We start from the raw sequence: 14,249 nt of genomic DNA, 5'->3' as shown, positions 1-14,249 counted from the left end.
TCACAGTTCTCTCCAGCCCAGACCCAAGGGAGAAAAAAACATCATAGTCCTTGGCCAAAGCAGCATCATTTGCATCCCAAACATTCTTTACCCAAGACTTAATGAACTCAAAAAGAAATCCTGAGTTCCAAAGGGAGATAAAATTATTCTGTGCCTGTTGAAAGAAAAAGCAAGCCAAAGTGGAGCAATAATTGAATTTGGTATTAGGGGAAAGGTGCAGTCATCTGCAGACTGAGAGAAGGGTGAAAAAAACAAAATGAAAATGCTAGTCTTGTCTTCAGACAGTGATTATGACCAAAAAACACTACCTATAAGTTCTGCATAGCTAATTTCTTTCCCAGTGGGGTTTGTATTCTATGATATATTGCATCAGCTATGTGATTGTTTTGGACCGTAGGATATGTATACAGAATTGGCTTGTTGAGCCTTCTGGTGTCTTGAAGTGAAAATCGTATCTCTGGGCATATCTCTCAGGCCTGAAGCCCTAGGCTACTGGAAAGAAAGATCCCATGACTTATCCTTCCTCTGAAGCTTAGTAGTTGGAGAAAAATTCTAGTTCTTGGGAAGCTCTGCAAAGCTGGGTTCATTAAGCTGACGCCGCAGGTTTTTGCAAAACCCCCCAGCACAGTGTTTAACAAACCAGTGGTTCTAGGTTGACTTTTGGGGAAGGAACACAGCTCACAGTGAATCTTGGTAAGTGGAGGGGAGCATTGAATCCTCTGCCTGAATGTATCCATTTCACGCCAATGAATCGAGATATGGCTTCTTGCCCCATCTCTGCCACATTCAAGTCCTGCCTGGCTAAACAATGCTCATGGATGTGCATGTGTGCAGTGGGATGCAGCTTTTTCTAACCTCTCACAAAAATCACGTAATCCCTTCACCAAACTGCTTGCTGGCTCTTCTGAGCCCTCATCGCCCTGCTAGTTTATCAGTTAGAGGAAGACAAGTGCCCAGGGGCTTTCATATTTTTAGGTCATTGTGAAAAAAGGAATGTTGGTGATGTGTTTGCCTTCTTGGGAGGACAACAATAATGATGATTTATTAATTGGTTTCTATATGCTAGCTGGTGTGCTGCAATCTTTCTCTTATCACACTGAATCCTTATACCTGGTCTGTGAGTTAGGTGCTATTATTATCCTCATTTTAGAGAAGAGATATTTATATTTTATATTTCTATAGAAGCACAGAGATGTGAATAACTTGTTCAAGCTGGTGAAGTAAGAAAGAGAACCTGGAATTTAATTCTTGGCACTCAGATTCCAGAACTAAGAACTTTTTAGTGAGGGGATTATGTCTGGAGGGAATGTCCCTGATGCTGTAGTCTCTAAGGTGGCTAAAATAATCCCTAAAGAACTGCGCTCTCAGCAAGTAAAGCCAGGGGTTGATCAACAGGACCACTGTGACCCAGTTATATATTCTTAATCCTTACATCATCAAGCAGTTATTGTTTTCCCCACTTTCCAAATGAGGAAACTGAGGTGCAGCAGTTAGGAAACTTGTCCTGGGTTTCAAACTCAAGCCTGCCTGCCCCAAAGCCTGAGATATTTTAAATTAACTGCAACTACTGACCAGCTAGATTAACTAATTACTTAATTAATAAGACAACAACCTAACAGGCTGTAAGGTAAAAAAGTAATCACATTTGTTCCAGAGGTCCTCTCCCTTTTCAGGAAGAGCAATACAATTGTATAATTTTATGCTTCCCCTGGGAGAGTGGGTGGAGCCCTGGCTCCCAGCCCCTGGTGGAAGGGTCTTGGCAGTATTTGTAAAGCAGTCTGTGGGGGTGTAACTCAGGGCGGATCTGAAAAGCTCGTCTTTGGAAAGGGAACGAAACTGACAGTAAACCCATGTAAGTATGAATAACTAATCCTTCCAAATTTCTCCCTGGATCCCTGATTTCCAAATTTTCCATTCTGTTTCATAACCCAAGTCCAAACCACAGCAGTCCCACTAATGGATTCCAATACAAACAACTGCTGGTGTATTCCGTCTGCACCCAGGTCTCTGCTGTTTGCCCTCACGTGCTATTTTAACTAATAGCTGAGAATGACAGTGCCAGTGGAGCACTGAGTTAAGGAGTCTGTTTGAAAGGAGACTGTTCGAAAGCTTCATTCTTTATGATAATTGGTGAGATTTTCCAAGGTACTAGGAGAAGTTGATTAACTCTCTGAGCCTCTATTTTCCTCCTCTGTAGAACAGGGGAGGCGGTTCCTGTTCCCGTTTTACCACAGCAAACGTGCTGTGAGGGGATGCTGGTACATTTCCAATAAGGTGACAATGAGTGTGAGGAGAAAGGAAGGCCCCCGGTGGTCCATAAATTCTTCCACCAGTCCCATACTACAAACAGCTGGTTTTATCAGGGGGATTCTTGGATGACAAGTAAGCACTTAAGTAAATATCAAGGGGAGTTTGGGCAACTGAGTTTTTGTAGATCCTCGTGTCATTGTGTGGTACTGGAGGCAATAATAAGCTGACATTTGGAAAAGGAGTAACTCTGAATGTTAGACCAGGTATGTTTTAATAAATGTTATTTGTTTCCAAACATAAACCACCATCCTTAGAAATTCAGTGAAAGATAACTGAATCTCCCGGCCCAGTTATTAGCATCTTTCACCATGGGTCTTTCTGGAGAAAATGACAATGTGGGCAGCCCCTGACTACAGCCCCTTCAGGACTGTTTCTTTAACACCTTTAAGTACTTGGGAATGTTAAGTGTGTTTTTGTTAATGTTGGAGATATGTGTCTGACAAATGGAATCTGAATTGAAGTTTCAGTGTGTAGGGGCAGAAAGCATTTAGAAAGGACAATGTAAGGACAGATTAGACTAAAATACATACCAATGGCTGGGAGTATGCAATGCAACCTAATCCAAAAGGAAATAGTGAGATGTAGCCTACTGATTAAACAACTGAGTCAGCACTCCGTGTCAGCTGACTTGTCTTCCCAAAGCTTCCATGTTGGTGCAATTAGGAAAAGAATTGTCTAATCCCCATAACTCAAAACCTTGGAGCCAAGCTAAATTGGGTAAAGCCTTGTAAGATTTTCTGGTACTGACACTGACTACAAGCTGATATTTAGGGAAAAGGTAAGATTGAAAGCAAATATTCAAATTAGTCAGAAAGACCATGAACTTCTGAAAACATGCCCCAGGATGCTGCTAACTGCTGCATTTCTAATTGGGTCCTCATGGAACATTTTCATCTCCGCCTTGTCTGAGCTTTCTGCATCAGAGAAGCCCCTTTTGATACCCACTCACTTCTGTGTCCCTCGTTGAAAAGGTGGCAACTAAGCTTGGAAGTGTGAGAGAAGGATTCCCTAATCCAAATGCAATACTCAGGGGGATATTTTAAGTATTGCTCTGCCATTCTCAAAACAAACCTAATTTCAATTAATTTTAATGTAGTTGAAATTTTGTTCCATGAGGGAATCTCTGTTTTCTATGATAATGGAAGTTCGTTTCAAACAATTGTTTGGGGTTTAACTTTTGCTCATAATTCCCAAAAGATACCAACTATTCAATGAGTATTTCAAAATAAAACTACTTTCATGACCAAATTGTTATCCCCATTAGAAAAGTTAGAATCAGAATGTCCTAGTAGGTATTATGTGAGCTCCATGCTACCTTCCTAAAGTTTCTTATGCCTAAAACAGCATAAGAGAGAAAAGCATTTCCAGGCTAACCTGTGTGTTCACCGGCTAACAAGGGTCTAAAGAGCAGGTGAGTCAGCTGCTCTATTTCCAAACTGGATTGGACATGTAGAGTCCTGCAGATACTAAAAGTGATAATCAGGAAAAGCACACACAATTCTACTTTTATATGTAATTTCCATCTTTCCCAAAGAACTGTTATAAATTCTCTCCCAAAGGTGTTATATTCATCCTTCTTTTGGTTCCTCTATTTGTGATGTGTACTGAGATGAAATATTGGTTGAGATTCAAAAACCCCATGAGATTTAGATTTAACTTAAGCTTTCCCTGTCAGAGAGATTCTAAGAGCTAAAAGATGGGAAGCTGGTATTTGGGGTCTAGATTAAAAAGAAAATCCAAATTAATCCCAAGGAGCAAGGCTCAATAGATAGTTATTTAGACATAGCACGTCCACCCTGCAAGCCTAGTTGCTCAATTGAATGGACTGCCCCTATCTTAGTCTTGCCTGGAAGAGTAATAAGTTTTTTGCCCCATACCTGTCTTGAGAAATGTCAGCCTCCAGACCTGAACGCTTCTTATGATTTGGTTTATTTGTGCAGAGTTTATTATTTTACACAGTGTTCTGGAAGTAATAGAAAAGTGCATTAGAAGCTCCTGCAAATGGAAATGAAATGTAAATTTAGATTGTAAATACATGACTGCAGTAAATAGATAGCAAGAAAAAGGATGAAGAGATTAGAAATTTGCCACATTTCTCTAACCCTAAAGGGATGTTTCTATAAATAGTTTAAAACTATTGAAGACGAAGGGGGAAGAGGAAGGAGAACAGAGGCAAACAGATTTTCTCCTAATCCTTTCCATTTGGCAACATTAGAAATGATTTTTCAATCAAATTTCCCTGAGCAGAGGAAGAAACCATGTCTGTTTCAACACTGAAGTTCCTGTGGGTAGGAGTCTCTAGAACTGATTTTGAGGATGGCTCCTTGTTAGTGACAAGTGTTGGTAATGCTCCTGTTGCGGGAAGGGAATGAGCACAAAAATAAATCCAAGTAAGTGTGGAGGGACAAGAAGATCTCACGGCGCAGGTTTCCCCTGGATTTTCTGCATTGCCTTTTCACCTTTCCTGTCTTAGCACGACAAATTGGGTCCCAGATGAGCAGGCCCTTGCATTCAAACCAGAAATTTTAAGGAGGAAGCCAGATTAACTTTACTCGGGAGACCTAGTAAACTCTGACTTTAAAGATTCTTTTAATCCAGCTGTTTTTAGGGAAAGCTCTGTAAAAGCTGAAAGAAATGTTTTGTTTTGTTTTTTTTAAAAAAAAAAGTTAAAATTCTATGGAGCAAAAACGAAGATGTTAAATATTTGATTGGCAAAGAAACTAAAAAATCTGGACCATGTCTACAACTGCTAAAGGAGGTTTTGTGAAGGAGAAAATGAGCAGCCCAGGGAGACCCTGTCCTAAACTTCTCTGGTTGGTGAAATTTGGGCCATCCTCTGCCACAGCCTTGGACTGCTAGGAGGGCAGATCAGATGTCTTCCTCAGTGGGGAGAGGTGGGCCCTCGTTGGCAGTTTCTGTAAAGCCTTGTGCTGTGGTGTAACTCAGGGAGCCCAGAAGCTGGTATTTGGCCAAGGAACCAGGTTGACCATCAACCCGAGTAAGTATGACAGGGTGAAACTACATGCAGCTGGCTACAGTCTTTTCCTTTCTTGACCGTGTCCTGCAAGCTCTCCTTGAGGGACATATACTCATTCTGCATAGTCCTTTATAGAGAAGTAGACCAGCAAAGACAGGAAAGCCCTCAAATTTCCACTTTTAAACACATCCCTGTAAAAACTCTCTTGCTTCGCTCCCCTTCTACAATCAGTTTCTAGTAAATCAGAATCCAGTGAGTTGAGATGCAATTTCAATGAAAAAAAAAAAAAAACAGCAGAGAAATAGTTACCCCAACAAGTGCAAAAAGTAGAAACTATCTGAGTACCAGCCAGGGGGAGATAATTAGGAAAGAAAAAAAAAGAAAGAAATGGATTACTGGAACCATGATGGCAGCTTAGTCACAAAGAAAATGATTTTAAAAAATTAAATTTTAATTTTAAAAACTTTAAAGATATATATACATACACACACACACACATATATATATATATCAGAGCTCCATTGCCCTCTGGAACCCCAGCACCCATCTACAGCAGCTGCCTTCTGAACTTATTAAATAACTTATAAACCTGTAGTTTAATGAAGAGTTGAGCAATCGAGACCATATTGACCCCCAGGACCCTTCTGCAAAGAGCAGCTTCTGTTCTGGTTTCTGTAAAGCCTTCTGTGGCTGTGAGAATAGTGGAGGTAGCAACTATAAACTGACATTTGGAAAAGGAACTCTCTTAACCGTGAATCCAAGTAAGTTTGAGGGGAGTGGGGGACGGGGGAATTCAAACACTTCTGATTTAAATTACTTGTCCTTCCAAAACATTCCAGCTTAGGTTCCAAATCTAATGTTTGTGCTGGGGGGATATGATGCCCATCAGAGGGATTAGAACTCCACTGTACAAAGACTAAATTACTTTCAGCCCAAAACATTCCTATCATCCATCTTAAACAAGATTATTGGTGCAAGGAGAAAAACTGAATACAGAATCCTGAGGGATCCAGCTAAGGGTCAGGAAATGTTTGTCAAAAAGATAAAGAGGAAATTAGCATATTGTGACTATGCAAATGCAGTAGACCAAATATAAATTGTCCTGACTTAGATGCTAACACTCCTCTTAAATTTATCGCCTGAAATAATGGGGCCCTGCAATTTCATTAACTAATGCTGAAAATTCTATAAGCAGGCTCCTTTTCTTCTTTTACCTTCACTTTATCTCTCTGAAAAGAACTGTTCTCAATCCCCAGTCTGGGAACTGAGGTCCTGTGGGTGGAGCTGTCTGGTTAACTCAGGCAGAGAGCATTTAACCCCACTTTTTCCTTGGTTACCAAAATAATGGATTCAGCCTCCACTTAGTTCACCTGAGAAGGGAAAAGTTCGTCCGTCCTCTGAGTCATGAGAATAGAGCAGCACATTCTCTCCTTTCAAATATACACCCACCCTTCCGTAATGGTAATGTGTGAGTACTTAGAAAGTTTTTAAATGTTAGATATAAAAGTAAGGCACTGTGGTTGCTAATAGCTCTTCTTGAAAATCTGTGCTGCTGGTGGACTTCTGAAAGTGGTGCTTATAAGCTAAGCTGGAGAAGACTAACTTGTAAAATTCAGATAAAATGAAAACGGGAAAAACTTGTCAAAGGGTGCCAGTCTCCTAAGTGCCCTGATGCTGAGTAAAGGCCAGATGCCCCAGTTTTACTTACTCAGATCTGCTTTCTATGATTAAGAAGAGATGCCCACTAGAGAGAGGCACTTTGAAAAACACAGCCCAGGCAAAATTCTTAAAAAGACTGGCTCTGGTGGCATGGCGGGTGGTAAAGCATTCAGTGACACCGTGTATGCAGCACTGAGGGAGTTAATGCAGACTTGCTAGCAGACAGCTTGGAATGTTCTGGGACAGGCCCCGCCTGAAGAACATGCAGTGTGGTTAGCCGTCAAGTTCCCATGGGCAGAAGTGCCTTGCTCAGCAGGGGCAAAATCAGCACGTCTGTGGCAACAGCAACAATGAATAATATATGATGTTATTGAATCCCAGGCGTTCAACAGTCTCCACTGAGGTCTTATCAAATTAAAGCTTCGAGGGGATTCATATGAACATCCCAGGAGACTCAAGGACTCAGTCGCTTTTCAGAGGGTGGGCAGCCAAGGCTAGGGACCAGACAGTAGGCTTTTTTCTCTGGTTTCTTACCGGAAACACACTAGGGAGGCGCTCTGGGGTGGGTTTTCCAGAATGCAGAGAAGCTGGGAGCCCCTCTCAGCACTTGGTCAGCCTCTTAGGGGACTGAGAACTGTAACAACTCCTACCCTTTAAAATGTTGATGAGGTCAGGGAGTTTGGCAGCCTTACCAGGCAAAGAAAATATCTGTGCAAGGCTAGCATTCTTCCAGAGCTCTGGATGGTAATTGTATGCCAGATTTTCCATGCAGTGGACTCTTTAGCTGCAGGAACTACATGGCAAGGCTGGAGTCCAAGGAACCCATGATTACATTCTGTTTTTCTGCAGTAAGTGGAACACAGAGATTATTGCCACAGCAACACTTTGGTGCCTGTCTTGAGGGCCTCAGCTGAGGGCAAGCATCTGGTTTTGCTTATGTCCTATGGAGGCTGAAGAGAGGATGGGAAGCTCTTTAGACAGTGAATACTGTGAAATAGTGAAGAGATGGGAAGGGTTGTTTGACTCCCTGACTGCTGTCCTTAAAAAAATGGATACATCTTCTTAGCTAAATAATAGCCTTTTCTCTCACCCTTTTCATGATAGTAAGCAAGCTAAAACTTTAACCCTTTGTAATAAGTGGTTGCTTGAAGAGATGACTAAACAGGCTAGCATAAATTCAGTCCAAAAAAAAGTCTGAGTTAAGAAAACTAAATTCAATTAAAGAGGTATTTGTTTTTCATACCCTTTGGGGACAGGGTTTGATCATCACCACATCATGAAACTGCCTGGATTTTGTTCTTCCCATTTTTTGTGACATCCAGACATAGCCAGGGAGACTCCCAGGATTCCTGTGGTTGGGTCTGTTGGCAACAGAAGCATTGTTTGGTCAAGGGATGAAATTTACAGGAACCCCAAGTAAATGTGCAAAAGTCTGCCTCCAACAGAGACCTCACTTAACCCTACCACTGTGGCCACTGAGCTGCTCTGTGGGGTCAGAACACCTCAGGTGAGACTGTGGAGTGACCAGATGTCCTGGATTTCCTGGGATTCAGGCGTTTTCCAGGACAAAGATCTTTCTTTGCTAAGCCCAGAATGATCCCCAGGATAGTTAATCACCATAACAAGGCACAGATAAAAACTTTTTTCTGTGAGCTACTACTTACATTTCTCCAGATTCAAGACTGACAAAAAAGCTAAGTTGTGTGAAAGCTCAGTTAAATGTGCCCATCATTTTTATTTCTTATGCTAGGGCATGAAGGGAAACTCAGGAGATACTGTTTCTTGAGGCTGCAATCTAAACCTCATCTAATTCTGGTCAGTCTCCAAAAAGCTGAACACTCTCCTCCTGTCTCCTTGTAATCAATTCATTGTCATCAGAAACGTGTGACACCTCGAGGGGAGGGGAGGACATGTCTTGAAAACTGATCAGAGAAATTGTCCTGAAAATGATGCTGTAAAATGGAAATTAGACCTTTAGAAAGAGAGATGCTGAACATGAGAAATCAGTAAAGCCTCAAGACAAAAACTAGAGGAAATGGAGAGAGATGGGAGGCAGGAAGCCAGCCCTGGGGGGACGCAGCAGGTCAGTGTCCCAGGACCAGAGGTGGAAATGGTCTTCCGACCTTTAGTGGGAAGAAACTGAGCCTCACAGGGCTGGGCCCCTTTGGGTGAGTTCATTCTCCCCAGAATAAAAAGAGGAGGAAGTCTGTGAGCTTCAGAAGTCCCCCTAGGGTTCTTGTAAAGGCCTCCAGTGCAGTGCTAATGCTGGTGGTGCTGGCTATGGAAAGCTGACATTTGGACAAGGGACCATCTTGACTGTCTATCCAAGTAAGTGTAACAGGACACAGCAGTATAATGGAAATTCTGGAATTTCAGCCCAGTGTCAGGTTTCAAAGAACCAGATATTGCTTAAAGTTAAATGGTGTCCTCTGAGGTCCTTTCTCTTCTTTAATCTCAATATTCATAGATTTCCTTTTGGAACCTGAGTTGTTAGGTCTGTCTCCCTGCTGCGTGTACAGCTGACCTTGACCCTGGAAAGTCAGAATCTTTCCTGCTTTCAGGGTCTTCTATGGAGGTGATGCCCTAACTTTTTGAGGGGGAGGTCACCCTTTCCAAATGACTCCCCTGAGTAACCTATTCTAATGTTTAGTGGCATTCCCTGTCAGAAAGTCCTTCCTTACATCAATCTTAAATTATGCTTGGTATAGCCGAGGCCATTTCCACCAGCATCATCCACAATAAAGAGGAAAATTGAGAGCAGGGTTGGAATAGGTATGTGGTATTTGGTTCAGAATGGGTTTTAAATGAAAGCGGAGAGGGAAAAAATGAAAACTGAATGGGAATCTGAGGTCTTATTTCAAATCCCTCTATGTTTGCTGTCTGTTGTCTCCTTTTGCTTCTATAGATGCAAAACTACACAGAAAGAGGGGGAGAGAAAGGATAGACAGAAATAAACATCCACTGTGTCCATTCCCTATCGCTGAAACCACCAGGCAAGGGATTACAATTAATTCCAAAGAGTTTCAGATACACGGCTTAATACCTTTCTCCTGGTGGTAACTTGTATCCTGGCTGATAATTAGAGCAGATAGAAAGATTTGGTTTTGGTGTGTTTGCCGCTGCACCCCACTGGGAAGAGACAGAAACTTGACTGTTTTTTAAGATTCATAAAGTTCCTTCTGTCAGTCGTTGTAAAACTCCCTGAAGCAGGGAGATGCGTGACAGCTATGAGAAGCTGATATTTGGAAAGGAGACACGACTAACCGTGAAGTCAAGCAAGCTGGAAAGACCTAAACTCACAGTGTTCCTTATGTGCTTTTGCTCCCTTCCCTGTTTCAGGCCTTTTGGCTCTTTTCTGTAGGGATTCTAAGGGAGTCAAATGGAAATGGATTAAAGAGAATCTGGAGCCCCGTGGGTGCTCAGAAATGATAAATGAAAGGAATAAGAGACAGAAAGGGAAACAAAGTTGAAAAGCAGGAATATGCTTTTCACTGCAGCTTGATAAGACTGAGATGGGAGGTGGGTGTCAGAGAAGGGTGTCATCACTCCAGTTGCTATTACAGAACACTCTGTTTTCCTAGGATCGCTATCAAGGGCAGTGTCCTCTTATGCCAAAGGGATGAGTCAAGTCCCTACATTTCTGGAGTAGCTGCCTTTGGGCAGGCGTAGTTGGTCAGGCAGATAGTACAATCCCAGTTCAGTGTGCATGGAGGAGGCCACCTGATGTTACCACCTGTATCTGCTCCACTCAGTGGCAGCATAAATTCATGCCAGGTGGGTGTGGATTTGAAATATGCCAGTGCCACTACAAGGCTGAATAGTGAGTTGTTGTGATCATCTTGAATGTGTGAGATGCCTCCAAGTGAAGTCTGATTCTAATGAGCAGGGTGCAGGTTGGACCAATATGGCCCATTTTCTGTTGAGTTTCTCCAGGCCCAGTGGTGTGGGAGCCAACATTAAGAGACTGACATTTGAGCTAAGGATCCTATTGACTGAAATATGCCAAAGGGATCTGAAAGGCCAAAACTGCCTTCAGAGCGTGGCCTTTGTTGTTAGCTCTCTGGCAGTCATCATTTCAGCAAAATGCATCCACTTAGAAAGGTCAGCTCTTCATTAGGCAGACAAATGAGAACAACATATTGACCAGAGATAAGGAGTTGGGAGCCCAGATCTCAGCCTCTGAGAGCCTGGCATTTCCACTTCTTTAATCACGCGAGCCGGTGAGCATATGCTGTCTCAGAGAAAGCAGATCAATGGTGCCTGAGGACCTGGTGTCACCAAGCTAGGGTTTAGAGACGGAAATGAGATGCAGATAGGGACGTTGTGTGAATTGGGGAATAATAGAGAAGGGAGGAGGAGACAGGGAGTTCAATGACGCTTTTTAAAACCCGCAGCATGTGAGAAATTGTAATGACACAAAGGTGAAGAAGTATGTATTGCATATAATCCTAGCAAGTTTCCTACCATTCCCAACAGAATCTGGCCTCACTGTGGCTCCAACTCACAGATCCTATAGGTAATGCCAAATGGTACCTGAGATGCCTTTTGAAATGGCATCAAGAAAGACTGGGCTCTGAAATCCTTGAGAGTCACCTGTCAGTTATTGTAAAGGTCTGGATGGCTGTGTGACAACCTCCTACAACAAGCTGATGTTTGGGCCAGGGACAAGCTTATCAGTCATTCCAAGTAAGTCTCCCTGGGATGCTGCCTGTGGCGTGCAGTGGGGCTAACAGTATCGTGCATTAGGGCTTAAATGGCTTTGCAGATGGCATGGTGGTTGAGGACACAAAATTGAGAGAATCAAGATACATTGACTCGGATCAGAAAAACAGGTCACGTAATAGCAAATATAGGTTCAGTCCTTAAAAGGTAGCATAGATAACATGGGACTTGAACGTGGCAATTTGAAAAACAACCTGTGGTCTGTCAGCACGTTCTCACTGCACATGGGGGATAAACAGAGGTGGGGGAATAAGCAATGGACATTGCATGATGGGGGTGCTAGCGAAATGAGGCAGGTCAGAAAGAAGCAAGGTGTGCAGAGCCCCATACGGGGTTAATCTAGAGAAGATGAATTGTTCCATAAGGTTCACAAAGAAATAAAGTCCAAAGATGTAATAAGGAGTCCTGATTAAAGTCCACTTCAGAATCATATGATCATCAGGAGAGAAATTAAGTCTTAAAAGAAAAAGAATTTTTTAAATGCCCGGGCATAAAACAAATGGACCTACACCTTTAATTAGACAGCAAGTCGCACAAGATGCACATTAGCCTTCCTTTTAATCCCCTCTCAGGAGGAATGAGTCCCTCCAGCTGCACACGGTCACAGCTGCTCTAAGCCCTGGAGCTCCTTCCCAGTAATACACTTGCTCCTGCTCCTGCACGGGGGAAGGAGATGCCTGCCTGCCGGTCTCTGCCTTTTGGTCCGTCACTTGGCGGGGCCCCAGGTGTAAGCTCTGGCTGTCTCTTCTGCCTGGTTTTTGTTGAGCTTCCTGTCACAGTGGAACACGGGTAACCAGTTGTATTTTGGGACTGGGACAAGTTTGACAGTCATTCCAAGTAAGTCAAAGAAAATTGTCCATCACCATTGTGTTGAGCAAACCCTTTAAACTGCAGAAACAGCTGTCAAAGTCTGCTACTCTATTTCTCTGCTTCTAGGTATAACTTTATCTGGATCGGAGTAAAGAGGCGCCCCCACACCCGAGAATGATTTATGCTTGGACAGGTCTTTATTTCATTCCTTGAAGTATCTATCTATCTATCTATTATCTATCTATCTATCTAACTATCATCTATCTCAGAAATAGTTGTTTTTAACAGTTAGTTCTGTGCCTCACACAAATTGTCATTAACTAAATGCAGATGTGCTGCCACACTGATAAACTTCACTGGAAGAAAACAAAAAAACCAAACCCAGAGAATGTTCCTTGAACATTCCTGAAGTAGGGGAGCAGGCGATGTCACTTGCAGTGACAGCTGGCCTCTCTAGGTCACCCCCACATCTGTGCCAACCAGAGAAGCTGGGCCCTTTGTGGCACAAGCCTCAGGAGCAGAGAATGGAGGGACATTCCAATTGAGAGGAGAGGGACTAGGAGGCTAGAAGGGAAATGAGGTGACTTTACAGAAAACCGAATATGGGATGGTGTAAAGGGATGAGAAAGATGGCAGGGGGTCCACACTCACTCTTGTATTTAGACCTGGGGGATGCACTGATAGATACCACGTGGAGAGAGAAAGAAGATTTCTGTTTCTCTCTGAAGAAAAATGTGGCAGAAAAATCAAAAGAGATTGCACATGTCAAGCATCTCCTAATTACAGTCGCTCATTCTGGTTTCTCTCAGTCGTCCAGCAGGAAATGGTAGGAAAGGGTCACTGGTGCCTTTTATGTTGTGGAAGCATTGCAGGAAGGAATTTGCAAGAAATGGGGCAGGGGTTTGCAGTAGAGTTTGGAGAGTTTAGAGTGATGGTTTTTGTAATGACTTAGAACACTGTGTATCTAACTTTGGAAATGAGAAATTAACCTTTGGGACTGGAACAAGACTCACCATTATACCCAGTAAGTTCTTTATCCTTGGTCAGGAAATCAGCCTGCATAAGATTCTGGGGGTCATAGTAGACGTGTGGGCTTACAGAATTTTCATCTGTCCTTGTTCAGAACTGGTCGAGACAGGCGGCAACCAAATATCTGAGTTTTCCGGGGGAACTCCAGTCCTGACTATTTAATTCAAAACTAGAAAATATGATTCACAATTCTGTTTTTGCTGCTGCCATCAAGTGCTAATGTGGCATGTGAAGAGAATTCAGGCAGAATGACTGCATCTTCACTTTTATCTTGTGTGATAGTTTTAACTTTGAGTACTGCAAGTATTTGGGAGAAATGGTAGAAACATAGAATATCAAAGAGACAAGCAAACCAAGAGACCCAGAGAGGCAGGCAGATGGAATGTCAGGCAGTATAATTTTACAAAACTAATTCAGTGTTGTGTCTCTCTCTGCAAATGGCAAGGTATCTGGAAAGGTGCTAAGAGCTAGTGCTCTGGGCGGGGCAGGATTATCTAAATAGAACACTAAGCACTGACCTCAGGGGGAAAGTTTAAACTCGGAAATCTCTGGGTTTGATTTTTTCTTTTTTTCCAATGAAGTTTATTAGTGTGGCAGCACATCTGCATTTAGTTAATGACAATGTGGGTGAGGCACAGAATTAACTGTTAAAAACAACTATTTCTGAGATAGATGATAGATAGATGGATAGATAGATAGATAGATAGATAGATAGATAGATAGATAGATAGATAGATAGATA

General features: G+C 42.5%; 4 gene segments (V, D, J or C); all 4 read left to right on the top strand.

Moving 5' to 3' along the window:
• LOC111554712 overlaps positions 1-14,249 on the top strand; it is a 729,812-nt gene that overhangs the window by 656,483 nt on the left and 59,080 nt on the right.
• The window catches only part of LOC111554720, a 687,176-nt gene that overhangs the window by 640,149 nt on the left and 32,778 nt on the right, over positions 1-14,249 (top strand). The window contains 1 exon segment of the V gene segment in view: positions 9,217-9,274. Within this exon segment, the coding sequence occupies positions 9,217-9,274 (58 nt within the window).
• The window catches only part of LOC111554726, a 522,394-nt gene that overhangs the window by 476,690 nt on the left and 31,455 nt on the right, over positions 1-14,249 (top strand).
• LOC111554718 overlaps positions 1-14,249 on the top strand; it is a 654,935-nt gene that overhangs the window by 612,874 nt on the left and 27,812 nt on the right.

This window comes from Piliocolobus tephrosceles, chromosome 6 (genome assembly GCF_002776525.5).
Source record: "Piliocolobus tephrosceles isolate RC106 chromosome 6, ASM277652v3, whole genome shotgun sequence".
Classification (NCBI taxonomy): Eukaryota; Metazoa; Chordata; class Mammalia; order Primates; family Cercopithecidae; genus Piliocolobus; species Piliocolobus tephrosceles.
The sequence above is the reverse complement of the archived record's forward strand: the minus strand, read 5'-3'. Positions and strand labels throughout refer to the sequence as shown.